We start from the raw sequence: 13039 nt of genomic DNA, 5'->3' as shown, positions 1-13039 counted from the left end.
CTTTCACTTGTCAGTATTTGGGCAGAATGAGGACAATGTCAGGGTACCAGAACATTCGGTAGCAGCATGTCGAGTTCCCGTGAGATCATGTTGGATATACGCCTTTACATTTTCCAGTCTTTCTCTTCTAGGAAAACATATCAAACATATTGATGACTAGGGGGCCTAGGTAGCTAAGTAGTAAAGACGCTGGCTACCACCCCTGGAGTTCGATGGTTTGAATCCCAGGGTGTGCTGAGTGACTCCAGCCAGGTCTCCTAAGCAACCAAATTGGTTGCTAGGGAGAATAGAGTCACATGGGGTAACTCCTCGTGGTCGCTATAATGTGGTTTGTTTTCGGTGGGGCGCGTGGTGAGTTGAGCGTTGATGCCGTGGTGGATGGTGTGAAGCCTCCACATGTGCTATGTCTCCATGGCAACGTGCTCAACAAGCCACGTGATAAGATGTGTGGGTTGATGGTCTCAGATTCAGATTCCCAGATGGTCTGGGATTCGTCTTCCGCCACCCAGATTGAGGTGAGTCACTACGAGACCACGAGGACTTAAAAACACACTGGGAATTGCGCATTCCAAATTGGGAGAAAAAGGGGAAGAAATTCAAATAAATAAATAATATTGATGTCTCATCCTGTACTAAACAGATTTTTGTCCAATCAAATGCTCTCTAGAATGAGAATGTACCTCCCACTAATACCACCTACATGTGACTAGGGTTGAAACGGTATGAGATTTGGGGGGTTGAACAAATGCTTTATTATAATTGAAATTTGAAACCATTTTTTTAAATTGAAGTATGTGTAAAAAAAAGTCTCCTGTTTGAAAATAAATAAATAGAATAAATAAGAAAGCTAACAGAATTCTAATAATAAATAGTATTATAAAAAAAATAGCATGTGGCTCAGTGGTTGAGGCTCAGGGTTACTGATCAGAAGGTTGGGGGTTCAAGCCCCAGCACCACCAAGATGCCACTGTTGGGCCCTTGAGCAAGACACTTAACTCCAGGTTGCTCCGGGGGGGATTGTCCCTGTAATAATTGCACTGTAAGTCGCTTTGGATAAAAGTGTCTGCCAAATGCGTAAATGTAAATGTAACTATAACATGTTACATAACTAAAGCATGTTAGTTTACATGTTAGCACAGCATGTTAAATTAACTACTAAATGAAAAATAACATCAGCTGTGTGAGCTTTTAAAGTAATGTCCTAGATTATTAACAATTAACATATACTGCTCCTGTCTGTACCTTTAACTCAGACGGTTCTCAACTGGTTTTGCTTCAGGACAGATTTTACATTGGAAATCATGTAGCGACAAACCATAGTAAAAACGTAACCTGTATTTAATGTATCCATTTCCTTTTATATTGCATAGTTTTGTTCATGGTTTTCAAGTACAAGGACATGCATCAAGTGACATTATCTACAGGAAGCTTCCTCTCCCCCCTTTTAAAAATGTAAGAGCATATTTACTTATATGAGCCCATTATTATCCCAATTGTTTCCTAATTTTAAACATAATTCAAACAGAACATACATATTACACAGGAGGAAAGGCTCCTCATTACCATGGTTACGTCAGTATAGCTAGTCTTAAATAATAGTAATAATAATAACAAATTATATTATTTATGAAAAAATAAATACTAGCTGAAACACATCTTGAAACTTTAACTACAACTGCGGTGATATAAAATGAGGTCTAATAGATTATACCTTTAGATTATTTCATATGAAGCTATAACATTTTGTCAAAATACAACCCTTCATCACATCTCTTACCTACAAACCCCCATCATACCATCTGTCACCTATCAGTGCCACTACTATGCCGGTGTCTAGCTGAATCTGGTTTCTACACCAGGTAATAACAGGCTAACGTAACCATAGTCCAATTAAAGATGCATTCCCTCTCATTCTGCACGTGAACCCCAGTAATATAATGCACGGTTTGTAATTCTCATGCATGAATGCTAGTTCAGCTAGCTCTCCTCATGTGCATCCTATTGACCTATGAAATCCGATGACATTGTTTGAATCTAATGTCTTTCTTGAAACGTCTTTCAAACCAAAACATCGATTGATTTAGTTACCCGAGTCCATCCCGCTTTCCGTCTCCGCGTCCTCGGATGCTGCTTCCCCGGATAACGGGCTCCCATCCCCGGCCTCAAACAGACTGGCCGCCCCTTCAGCCGTCGCTTCCATTCAATATCCCGGGATGAATCCTCCACACGAGAGGCCTGACAACACGAATGTCGCGAATATATAAATATTTCTATATACACCTTCCCTCCTAGTCTATTCGGATTTGAGTAGCTGATAAAAATACTATGGGAGATTGAGGACTGCCCATGGGTGTCGTGGTCCTCTCTCATCTGAGCTGTCATACACAAGGAAAGGGATGTCCGATTCGCGAACGAATCGTACTTTTGAACCGGTTCTTTTGAATGATTCGAGCAAACCGATTCGCAAAGCGAACTAAATCGCTCGACAGTGTTTAAAAAAAAAAAGTTGTTTTCATATGACCGCCTCAGATTCAGTTTCGCTTTCCGGGGGGGGGGGCACAAGGAATATAAATGGCACAAGGAAAATGTAAGGGGGCAACTAAATCGCTCGACTGTGTTTTAAAAATGCTGTAGAAAGCTCACTGGGGTTTCAAACGTTTACCACAGAACTGCATTTTATGTGTGTTTACATCTGGAAGACGCATTTTTTAAGTTGTTTGCTCGTCTGCAATAAGTCTCCGTACCTCTTGAGTGAGCTACTCTAAAAAAGTAATTAATTACTAACTTCTTCTACTAATTACTTTCAGAAAAGTAATTGCATTACTAATTACTAATTGCTTTCGTAAAACACTTATAAACCTCGACCAGATGAAAATACAAAGATAGACATGAAACGGTTCTGTTAATTCTTTCAAATAAATTATATAAAACCAAATGAATTATTCATGAACTGGCCAAATAATTTAGAGGGGCAGCGCAAATTAGAAAACAAATATTTTAACATTAGACGTTACATTTTTATTTTAAAAATGTACAAGGAAACCCTTAACTCAGACCCGTCCATGGTCTCCAGACACCTGCATTCTGTATTTTACATTGCTTTGTGTCTAAAGTTTTCAGCGCAAGAATGTGTCTGAACTTGGGTGCTGCTTTTTACACAATATATAGCCTATACGTAAAAATAAAGATTAGCAGTATGCTTCTAAACATTTATTTTACTACGAATAAGAACCAAACAATGATGAGAACATGTAATATTCCATGTAATATTCCAATCAAGGATATACTGGAACACTTCTGATTGATGACTGAAATTAAACATTGATTCAGCTGTATAAATCCGAATCGTCGAACCGAGTAATCCAAACGAACCGATTCTCTAAATGAATCGGAATTCCCAAACGCATGCACTGGAGTGCTGGATTCAGTGTTTGGATGAGGCTGCTGCTGCTCTCTGTAGGTGAAACTTGATAAATGCACATGGGCAAAGTAATTTTAACACAGATAACTTGCATCAGGGTACTATATTAAAACATTTTAAATTAAAAAAATCTTCTAAAATTGTTGATTTAAATGCTAGACAGTTGCTAAATAATATTGACTGCAGAATGTGTAATGAATGTTCGTTTGGTGAAGAAAATTAATAGAATTAATGAATTATTAAAATGATAAATAAATTATTGACATTAAAAACAGAATTCCCCATTTGTGTTAAATGAAGCAAACAACTTTTTAATAACAATGTTATAAATTCAGTTTTCTATAATGTTATAAATTCAGTTTATTATAAATGTTACACTATGACACATCCTGGCCAATGACAATGCAAGTTTAGCTTCTAAATAAATGTCCATATTTTCATGTAAAATCATAGGGGAAGATCCAGGGGCAGGTGCCTCTCTCTAGACTGATGGCTGGGCACTAATAATGCTCCCAGGAGGGGTTGCACACCAAATGCATCAGGTCTGATTTTTCCTTAAGGAGGTTTTCAAAACAAAGCATCATTAGTCCATGAGATGACATCACTGATACCCAGCTGTCATTATGAGAGAATGAAGATGGCAGTGGGGCAGCGTGGGGTAATTTCACAGTCACATAAAGATGCTATTTAGAGATGTTTGGAAAGATCTTTCTCCACCGCCTGAAAAAGAAATGTGTGACTCAAATTTTAATTTTTGCCGTTAAATTGAAATACTTTTTACTCATGTCATTGTGACAATTCAGATTCTTTCAAACTGATTTGGTACATAAACTAAATCATCTGTTTAGGATAAGATACAATCCCTTGTCAATAATCCAAATGGAATGCTAATGAAATAATTTGGAACCAATTGTAATGAGATCAGACAAGAATCAACGAGGACTGAACTGAATAAAATGAAATTCTAAAAAAATTACCGAAAACTATTTCAGTTGATGCTTTTTTATTCTTATAGGGGTTGTTGAGACAGAACGCCTTATTGAGCAAAAAAAAAAGGCAAGATGCAGCCCAACGAAAATAGGACGCAACTTATTTTTAACTTGAATAATTTCAGCAGCTTAAAATGCAGCTCTCCAGTGCAAAATGCTTAAAAACACCAAGACATGGCGAAATCGTCAAAGACAAAACGCGTTCTGTTTTAACAGCCCCTTAGAAGATTGTTGTTTGATTCCATTAGGACTGGTTTCTCATTCTGATAGAAATTCAATCAGCATTCCTTTTGGATTTTCTGACAAGGGATTGTAGCTTATCCATAACAGATGATTCAGTGTGAACCTAATTAGATCGAAAGGTCCAAACGGAACAGAAATGTACACTTGGATCCTGCAATGGGGAATATCTCTTCATAACCTGGCCTTGAGGATCAATGAGGAACTGAGAAAAGACACAAACAAACTGATTATTTATGTTGATTATTTAATGTACTATAAACAGTACATTAAACTATTTTAATACAATAAAAAATAAAATAAAAATAATTTGATGTGGAATGAAACTCCATATTATTCCATAAACATGGAATTAATAGGAAAAGTCCCATATCAGGACTTGGTAAGGAAAAGTGCACTTACCTTAGTGAAATTCCACTTGATGTCACTAATAAAAGTCAATCAGATTTTAATCAGATTTACAGTTCTTTACACATGATCACATTTAGGAGTCAACGACGGAAAACTCAACTTTGAATCATCCGGCCTGAACTCACTTTCCAAGGAATCCTCTGCCTTTGGTTGTTCCTTCAGCCACTTCCACAGAGGGTGGTCCATATCCCCGTTCACATCAGTCTTACTGAACATATCAAACTGTGCATTGTAAGATTTGGCGAATTCCTTGATTTGGGAATTGGATCCTGGTCTTGATAAACTGAAAATATCATTAAATTTCACTTGGACTTGGAAATCCTTTTGCTAAAACCTTAATATTGTCTACTTGGTAGAGTCTAGGTGCGCTTAAAGTTTTAAGAGCGTTTTTACTTATTTAAGTGTGTACTGTAAGTGCAATGTACATGACTAAACTGGTTGGATGGGAAGGCCAGGATGCGTAAACCTTTCTCAGCATATTTGTCATGCATTTCTGCAAACTGGGAGTAGTTTACTGGAGTTTTGCCTCATTTTGAGGCAACGTTGGTGATGATGACAACGTTTCCCCTGAAAAATGAATAATGTTCTTTTAGCAGTCCAAATTCATTGAATGTCAAAGAAAAACATTCAGAGACATAAACTGAATTTTTGACTTACTGTTTTGCATCTCTCACCTCTACTAATCCAGGGACACTTCATTGCCATTGATATCCTCTGCAGTGAGGTCATAAATGGATTTGGTCATCTGCCAATCCTCTAGCTCTGCAGACTGAGAAGAAAAGAATTATGTTGTAAACACTGGGATATATTTTAATACATACACATGCTATATACGGTATGTAGAATATTATAAATAAAAAATGACCATGCCTGTAAAAATGTTAAACAAACACAATATACAAATCTGTGGATAACCAGATACCTGGGAATCCAGAACTCATATTCACACATTAAACCATTTTAAATGACTTCAGAGCACCCCTTACCATTGACTGCAACACTAGTGAGAAAAGAACTGTGAATCCCAAGAAACGCATGCCTGCCTTTCAGTAATACTGAAATGGCAGCCAGCGTATTAAGTTTAAATCCTCTTTCCCTTTCAAGATGCTAAGAACATTACTCTCTCAAAACCATCTGAGACACCAGTATTGAAAACAGTGCATATATAGGGCTCAGATTCAGAATAAATATAAACTTGACACAGTGGCAGTTTCTCTCATATGGGCTGGATTTATGCTGACTAAAGGAATTTGACTATAAATCCTTAATCTGGGCTGTGATATTAGAGGCAGAGAGGCCATAGGGCATTTGGTGATGATCTGACACATTCTGAGAAAGCTTGGTATTCGTGAATTCGTGCGTAGGCTAGATAAGTCAGTTGTTATAAAATAAATACATTAGCATTTTCATAAGGAAATACCAGTACAATGAAAGGCTTTTAAAAGGCTCTAAACCCAAATACAAAAAGAGAGATTGATAGTTATATGCAATACCAATTTAAAGATGTTACGCAAATATTACATCGCTGTTGGTTGGATTTTAAATGCTGAACATTCTAACAATGTAAGTCGAAAGGAGATTTTCAAATTTAAACAAAAGTTGGGTTCCAATCCAATTATTAAAATAATGGGGAGAATAATTACCCCCCATCCCCCCGGAATCTACACCCCTTGAACGCACCTACCATGTTTTTCTAACAAGTCACTCCAATGGCGGCCATCTTTGGAACTCTCCTGGCCAGCTATTTTCCTATTTAAACAAGCAACATAAAAGAGCAGCTTCTGTCTAATTCAAATTAAAACGGTTGGTCAAGATTAAAATCAAAGTACATATTTCATATCAGCAGTGAAATCTGACAACAATGGTATCATAAACTGTCCTTTTTTAGGACAGATCACACACACACACACACACACACACACACACACACACACACACACACACACACACACACACACACACACACACACACACATTTGTTTTCCGAAGATGAGATTTTATTTTATGTAACTGTTAAACAAACGGTTGCATTTATGTTATTGCATCATTATTATTATTTATATTAAATAATCAAGTATAAAATAACAATTACTGTTAATTATTGTTAAACAACCTAGTAAGGTTTGCAGATATGTGTGGCTCATGATTATAAAAGCATGCAAACTTCACATTATTTGTAAATTCGCTATATGCGCAATTAATGCAACTTTCAAGACAAGCCAGTCCACTCGGCGGCCATTTTAGGAAAGCTCCCAGGCAGCTATTTTCTATGTAAACAAGTGGCATAAAAGTACAACTCCTATCTACTTAAATTAAAACGGTTGGTCAAGATTAAAATCAAAGTACATATTTCATATCAGCAGTGAAATCTGACAACAATGGTATCATAAATTGTGCTTCTTTAAATCAGCTCACGCTTTATAAAAACGCTATTTTTCAAACTGGTTTAGCTCGTTCTCGAGTTGATTGACAGGCGAACTCTGAATCTGATTGTTTTTTTTTTAACCTGTAAGGCGAGACATGTTTCCAACTTTTTTATATTTGTAAATTATTTCGTGTATATTTATAACATTGTACTTAGTGTTATATTACCCTCTCTAATTAGTAAACAAAAAAAAAACGTTTCCGTTGGTGCTGAAGGAGTGTCGTTAAATTTGACATCTTTCTCTTCTGACTACTGTAATCCAGTGCTCTTTATTTTTTTTTCTTCTTTTGGAAAGCTGTTAAAGCGTAATATTTGTTCTTTTGCTGTTTGAGCAAACGGGCAAGCAAAAATTATAATTGCTGTGGTCTCCCATTCAAAGCTATACAAGTTTACCGTCCCATCATTTATTTTCGCATTCAGAACCCGGATATGTGAAAATAAGTGGTTCATCTCTGTGACCATAGACATCATATAGACGTCTCTATATAATATCTATGTCTGTGACACTTTCAAAAGGCTCTGGCGCAATGTATTCAGGCGTCATTCTGATGACGTCATACATTTGCGTCAGCAACGAGAATCAAATCAGCGAGCTGTTGTTTTGATCGAAATAATTTTACATAAACACTTTTATAGCTCAAAATGGATGACGAGGAGGAGACTTACAGATTATGGAAAATCAGAAAAACTATCATGCAGGTAAATTCAAAGTTGTGTGACGAAAAATGTGCTATTTCATGTTGGCCAGACAACATCTGTGATGGTTTATCGGTTAGGGTTTTGATTGAATGTTTTCGTGAATCATATATATATATATATATATATATATATATATATATATATATATATATATATATATATATATATATATATATATGCTGATTAGCATTCCCTATACGCAGCTCTGTCATGATCGTGGTTATTTAGTGACGCAAGATGAATTGGATCAGACTCTTGATGAGTTCAGAAGCCAGTTTGGAGACAAACCCAGCGAGGGTCGACCACGACGAACAGACCTCACGGTCCTGGTCGCCCACAACGACGACCCAACAGACCAGATGTTTGTGTTCTTCCCTGGTATGTTATCTACACTCAGTAGCTTCAACAGCAGTCTTGTATAACGTATCCATTACAACTATTGAGGAATGCTTTTGAAAGGTCCATATATCTTCTGTACATCTTCTTTTCAGAGGAACCTAAAGTTGGCATCAAAACCATAAAGATGTATTGTCAACGTATGCAAGAGGAGAACATCACACGAGCAATTATTGTAGTCCAGATGGGTATGACCCCATCAGCCAAGCAGGTAAGGCAATGAAAGACATTTAATTTGACTTTTTAATACTAATAACAGAGATCATTTAGCCCGAGACGGAACACTTGTATTGAAATGAACGGGACGAATTGGAACCAGCTGTACAAAAAGAAGTCCCGCCTTACCTGTAAAAGAGCCAATCACTTTTTAGAGACAAACAGCGGCTGTCAGTCAGCTCGATTATGCGCATGCGCATTGGCTGGGCCAGTAAAAAAAAGCATTTTTAGCATTTTTTTATAGCACAATTAGAGTTAAAGAAACAATATTCTGTTCCATTGACCAATGTTTTGGCAACGTCACCACTTATGTTGCAGACTGAAGTGGTGGCAAAAAGACAGGCGCAAACAGTAAAACAAATCTGTATTTAACTGACCCAACAGTCCTCAAAAAGCTAGCTGTTATCTTTTAAAAATGTAATTAGCTGTCAAAAATCACCTCAGATTCAGTCAACAGAGCGAAACTGGACTGGATTTTATTACAGATATGTTATTAACTCGTAATACTATAGGGTCATTCCGTGTCAAGCCTCCAGAGGTCTCCTGCTCAAAATACATTTCTTGTGAAAGAAATACATAAATGTAGATGAAAGACAAAAATTGTAATCCTCTTTTTTTAATTCACTTACCCTGATGCCATCCCAGATGTGTATGACTGTATTTCTTCACAAATTAAGATTGTTAGAAGAAGATAGTGCTCTGTCATGTCCTTATAATGTAAGTAAACGGGTGCCAGTGCTTTGACGCTCCAAAAGTCACATTTAGGCATCATAAAAGTAATCCACATGAATCCAGTTGATTAATGAATGTCTTCTGAAGCAAAGAAACAAGTCTGTAATCTCTTATGCTGTTTGAAATGGCCAAATTCCTGAGAGACATTCGTTCTTGAGTGGTGGTGGCGTAGTGGCTAAAGCACAGAGCTGTTAATCAGATGGTCGCTGGTTCTAACCCCACGGCCACCACCATTGTGTCCTTGAGCAAGGCACTTAACTCCAGGTTGTTCAAGGGGGATTGTCCCTGTAATAAGTGCACTGTAAGTCGCTTTGGATAAAAGTGTCTGCCAAATGCATAAATGTTCTTCTGTTGTAAATAGGCGCCACTTCCAAATTCTCGCTTGAACTCTCCAATGCCATTACGCTTCAGGTCAGCTGCTGGCAGGAAGTGCTTTTTAAAAGTTAATAACGTTTTAATTATTGATACATTTTTTACAAAAACGTATCTATTTGCTTCAGAAGACATTCATTGATCAACTGGATTCATGTGGATTACTTTTATGCTGCCTAAATATGAATTTTGGACTGTCAAAGTGCTGGCACCTGTGTACTTGGATTATAAGGACCTGACTGAGTCTTTCTGTTGAAGACACATCTGGGATGGCATCAGCATAAGTGAATATTAAGATAATAAAAATTTTTGGGTGAACTATCCTTTTAAACGCTATCGAAGAATATTTACTGAGTAATCCACTATTTTTACCTATGATTTTGGAGCAAAACCACTGAAAAAAAAACAACCTTGGAAAGGTTATAGCATAATTATTTTATTTGTACAGTGAAATCAGATGACTTAGCAAACCTTGTTGCATTATATGCCAATGGTGATGGATCAAAAATGGGAAAAAGCACTTTTTCCAAAGTTGGCATGCCTGTAACTCAAGAAGTATTAAAGATAAGATTAGATTCTGGTTCAGGACAAATTTGTGTTTTGGTGTGTTCATTTAAAGGCCTTATATGTTTCAATCCCAGAGATGTGGGGATCTCAATGTGGCTCCATGATTAAATTGTTCACTTTTACCCATTTTCAATGGTCAAAAACCAAATGTGGGTGACTTTGTATAAAGCTGATGTTTTGTAAGCTTTGTAATTAAAGAGGAATGTCTGAACAACAAACAATGCTGAAACTATAAATGTACCTTTATTCGATTTCAGTGTATTTTGGCACTCAGACTGTGTTAGAAATTGGCATGTTCTATGTGCAATTGTTTTGATAGAGGGAAACAAGATACATTTCTAGTTTCAACACTGTTTGTTCTTCAGACATTCCTCTTTAAAAGACAAAAAATATCAGCTGTATGCAAAGTGACCCACATTTGGTTTTTGACCACCAAATATGAGTACAATTTAACAATTTAATCATAGAGCCACATTGAGAGCCCCATATCTCTGGGATTTAACCATATAGGGCCTTAAAAATGAAGATTCAAAAACAAGAGTTTGTTCTGAACCAGAATCTAAAAGGATATTAAGTTGTCTTTAATACTTCTTGAGTTACAGGCATGACAACTTTGAAAAAAGAACACGAAAAGTGCTTTGTCCCATATTTGAACCATCACCATTGGCATATTATGCAACCAGGATTGCTAAAGTCATCTGATTTTAGTAACAGACCTATCAATCACTGTGTACAAATAAAATAATAATGCTGCCACCTTTCTAAGTTTTGCTCCAATATCATAGGTGAAAATTGCCATTTTGACCCCCTCTACAGAATAGGGGATTACTCTGTAAAAATAAATCCATGGCATTTAATAATTTGACTTTCATCTTCATTTATTTCTTTCACCAGAAAAAATAAAATTTGAGTTGGGTTGACAACACAGAATGACCCTATATAATAATAGTATAGCTAAGAATATTTCTGTATTTGATTGCTTTGTGTTGTATTTTCATTTTATTGATGATTATAACTAGCTGTTGCTAGCAATAGTGAACCCAAACCTAGTTAGCTTTGAAACTGAAGGCTGTTTAGCCATATTTAGAGGAGCTAGCTAGCGCTAGCTGTCTAATCAGTCAAATCTAATGCAACAGATTGCCAGCTTTCAGCCACCACTTAATGCTCATGAGTTGCAAAGTTTGTAAACAATGAGATTGGTCTGTTGTTGAAATTTTACTCCATTGATCGTAATCTCGATCAACAGTTTTGTAGATTTTGGTCTTTTCCCATTCAAGTAGATGGCTGTACTTTCATGCCACTTGTTTACATAGAAAATGTCTGCTTGGTAGCATTACCAAGATGGCCACCGACTGGATTGACTTGCCTTTAAAGTGACTTTAAGGCATTTAATGCGTGTTGATTTTCATATTTCAGTCTCTGGTAGACATGGCACCAAAGTACATACTTGAGCAGTTTCTGCAACAGGAGCTTCTAATCAACATAACAGAACACGAGGTGAGAAACTTGCCTTTTTGAATTGAAACACAAAAATCAGTGGCGTGATTGTTACGTTTTTACATTGCAATGGTTTCTGTACAATAATAATAATGTGATTCACTTTCTCTCAGCTTGTTCCCGAGCATATAGTGATGACTAAAGAGGAACTGACCGAGCTGCTAACGCGGTAGTATCCTTTTGTAAAGGACACCTTGGGGTTCCTGTTTTGGTAGAAGTCTATCATTGGTTTTTATAAGCATGCAAGTCATAAGTAGACAGCTTTTTACATTGAGTACCACTATAAGTAGGCATTGCTGTAGAATGGTTATTGTAGCTTTAACCAGCTCCTTTACAGTAAACTGAAGGAAAGCCAGCTTCCCAGAATTCAAGCTGGGGATCCCGTGGCCAGATACTTTGGCTTGAAGAGAGGCCAGGTAGGACAGACCCCTACATGTCACGTGAAGAAGTGAATACAATCTAGTCTTTTTTTCTTCATTTGCTGGGTGGAATTAACATATCTGTCTCATCTTTTTTTCAGGTTGTTAAAATTATCAGACCAAGTGAGACTGCTGGGCGGTACATCACATACAGATTGGTCCAGTAATGCTTATGAAGTTAGTAATACTACAATATCTCAAGACACAATGCACTCTTAAGTAAATCTAAACATTTATGGTGATTTCTGCTATATAGTTCCAAGCTATTTGTAGAAAGTAATTTTTTTTTATGCACATCTGTGCAGTGGTGTCATGTATGCTTACAAAGCTGCTTTCCCCCCCCCCTACAGGTTTGAAATATTTTCTCCATCCCTGTTAATCTAACCTTTTTTATTCCTTTTTTCAATAAACGATTCGGTTACATCAAAACTTGCCTGAGGTGTCATCTGTGCTTGTAAACTTGATAAAACCTTCTAAAGGTAGAGAACGAAAACTCCCCTTCCAGACAGCTATGTTCTTATGCAAATATTTCCCAGTTTAAGGAACAGAAGGGAGAAGTATGCACTTTTGTTCAGTAAAATGCATTGCTATTAAACTGGAAAACCCTTCCTCGTTGGCTGCAGTGGTATCCTGGTGATAATGTGGCATAAAATCT

At 36.8% G+C, this 13039-nt stretch overlaps 2 protein-coding genes and 1 pseudogene across 3 annotated transcripts in view; 1 reads left to right on the top strand and 2 right to left on the bottom strand.

Moving 5' to 3' along the window:
* pip5k1ca (phosphatidylinositol-4-phosphate 5-kinase, type I, gamma a) overlaps positions 1-2355 on the bottom strand; it is a 39907-nt gene extending 37552 nt beyond the window's left edge. For both annotated transcript variants that reach the window (XM_052124530.1, XM_052124531.1), the window contains exon 1: positions 2089-2355. In XM_052124530.1, the coding sequence (XP_051980490.1) occupies positions 2089-2200 (112 nt within the window). In that variant the 5' untranslated portion in view covers positions 2201-2355. The remainder of the gene's footprint in view (positions 1-2088) is intronic.
* Positions 2356-3919: 1564 nt separating this feature from the next.
* On the bottom strand, positions 3920-6098 carry LOC127641341 (phospholipid hydroperoxide glutathione peroxidase-like; annotated as a pseudogene).
* Positions 6099-8045: 1947 nt separating this feature from the next.
* LOC127641322 (DNA-directed RNA polymerases I, II, and III subunit RPABC1-like) lies at positions 8046-12805 on the top strand. The gene is made up of 7 exons (XM_052124253.1): positions 8046-8185; positions 8389-8563; positions 8677-8792; positions 11885-11965; positions 12079-12137; positions 12303-12381; positions 12486-12805. Exons 1-7 carry the CDS (start codon positions 8129-8131, stop codon positions 12549-12551), a joined length of 633 nt encoding a protein of 210 aa, XP_051980213.1. The 5' UTR covers positions 8046-8128; the 3' UTR covers positions 12552-12805.
* Positions 12806-13039: the final 234 nt, after the last annotated feature.

Source organism: Xyrauchen texanus, chromosome 50, assembly GCF_025860055.1.
Source record: "Xyrauchen texanus isolate HMW12.3.18 chromosome 50, RBS_HiC_50CHRs, whole genome shotgun sequence".
Classification (NCBI taxonomy): Eukaryota; Metazoa; Chordata; class Actinopteri; order Cypriniformes; family Catostomidae; genus Xyrauchen; species Xyrauchen texanus.
Note: the sequence above shows the minus strand (reverse complement) of the source record. Positions and strands in the feature narration are given on the sequence as shown.

What these genes read in the sequence shown, in the direction of transcription:
- LOC127641322 (XM_052124253.1), top strand. Translation starts at nt 8,129, where the DNA reads ATGGATGACGAGGAGGAGACTTACAGATTATGGAAAATCAGAAAAACT. An exon ending in GATGTTTGTGTTCTTCCCTG is followed by an intron (nt 8,564 to 8,676) that starts GTATGTTATCTA and finishes TCTTCTTTTCAG; the next exon opens with AGGAACCTAAAGTTGGCATC. An exon ending in TTGGCTTGAAGAGAGGCCAG is followed by an intron (nt 12,382 to 12,485) that starts GTAGGACAGACC and finishes TCTTTTTTTCAG; the next exon opens with GTTGTTAAAATTATCAGACC.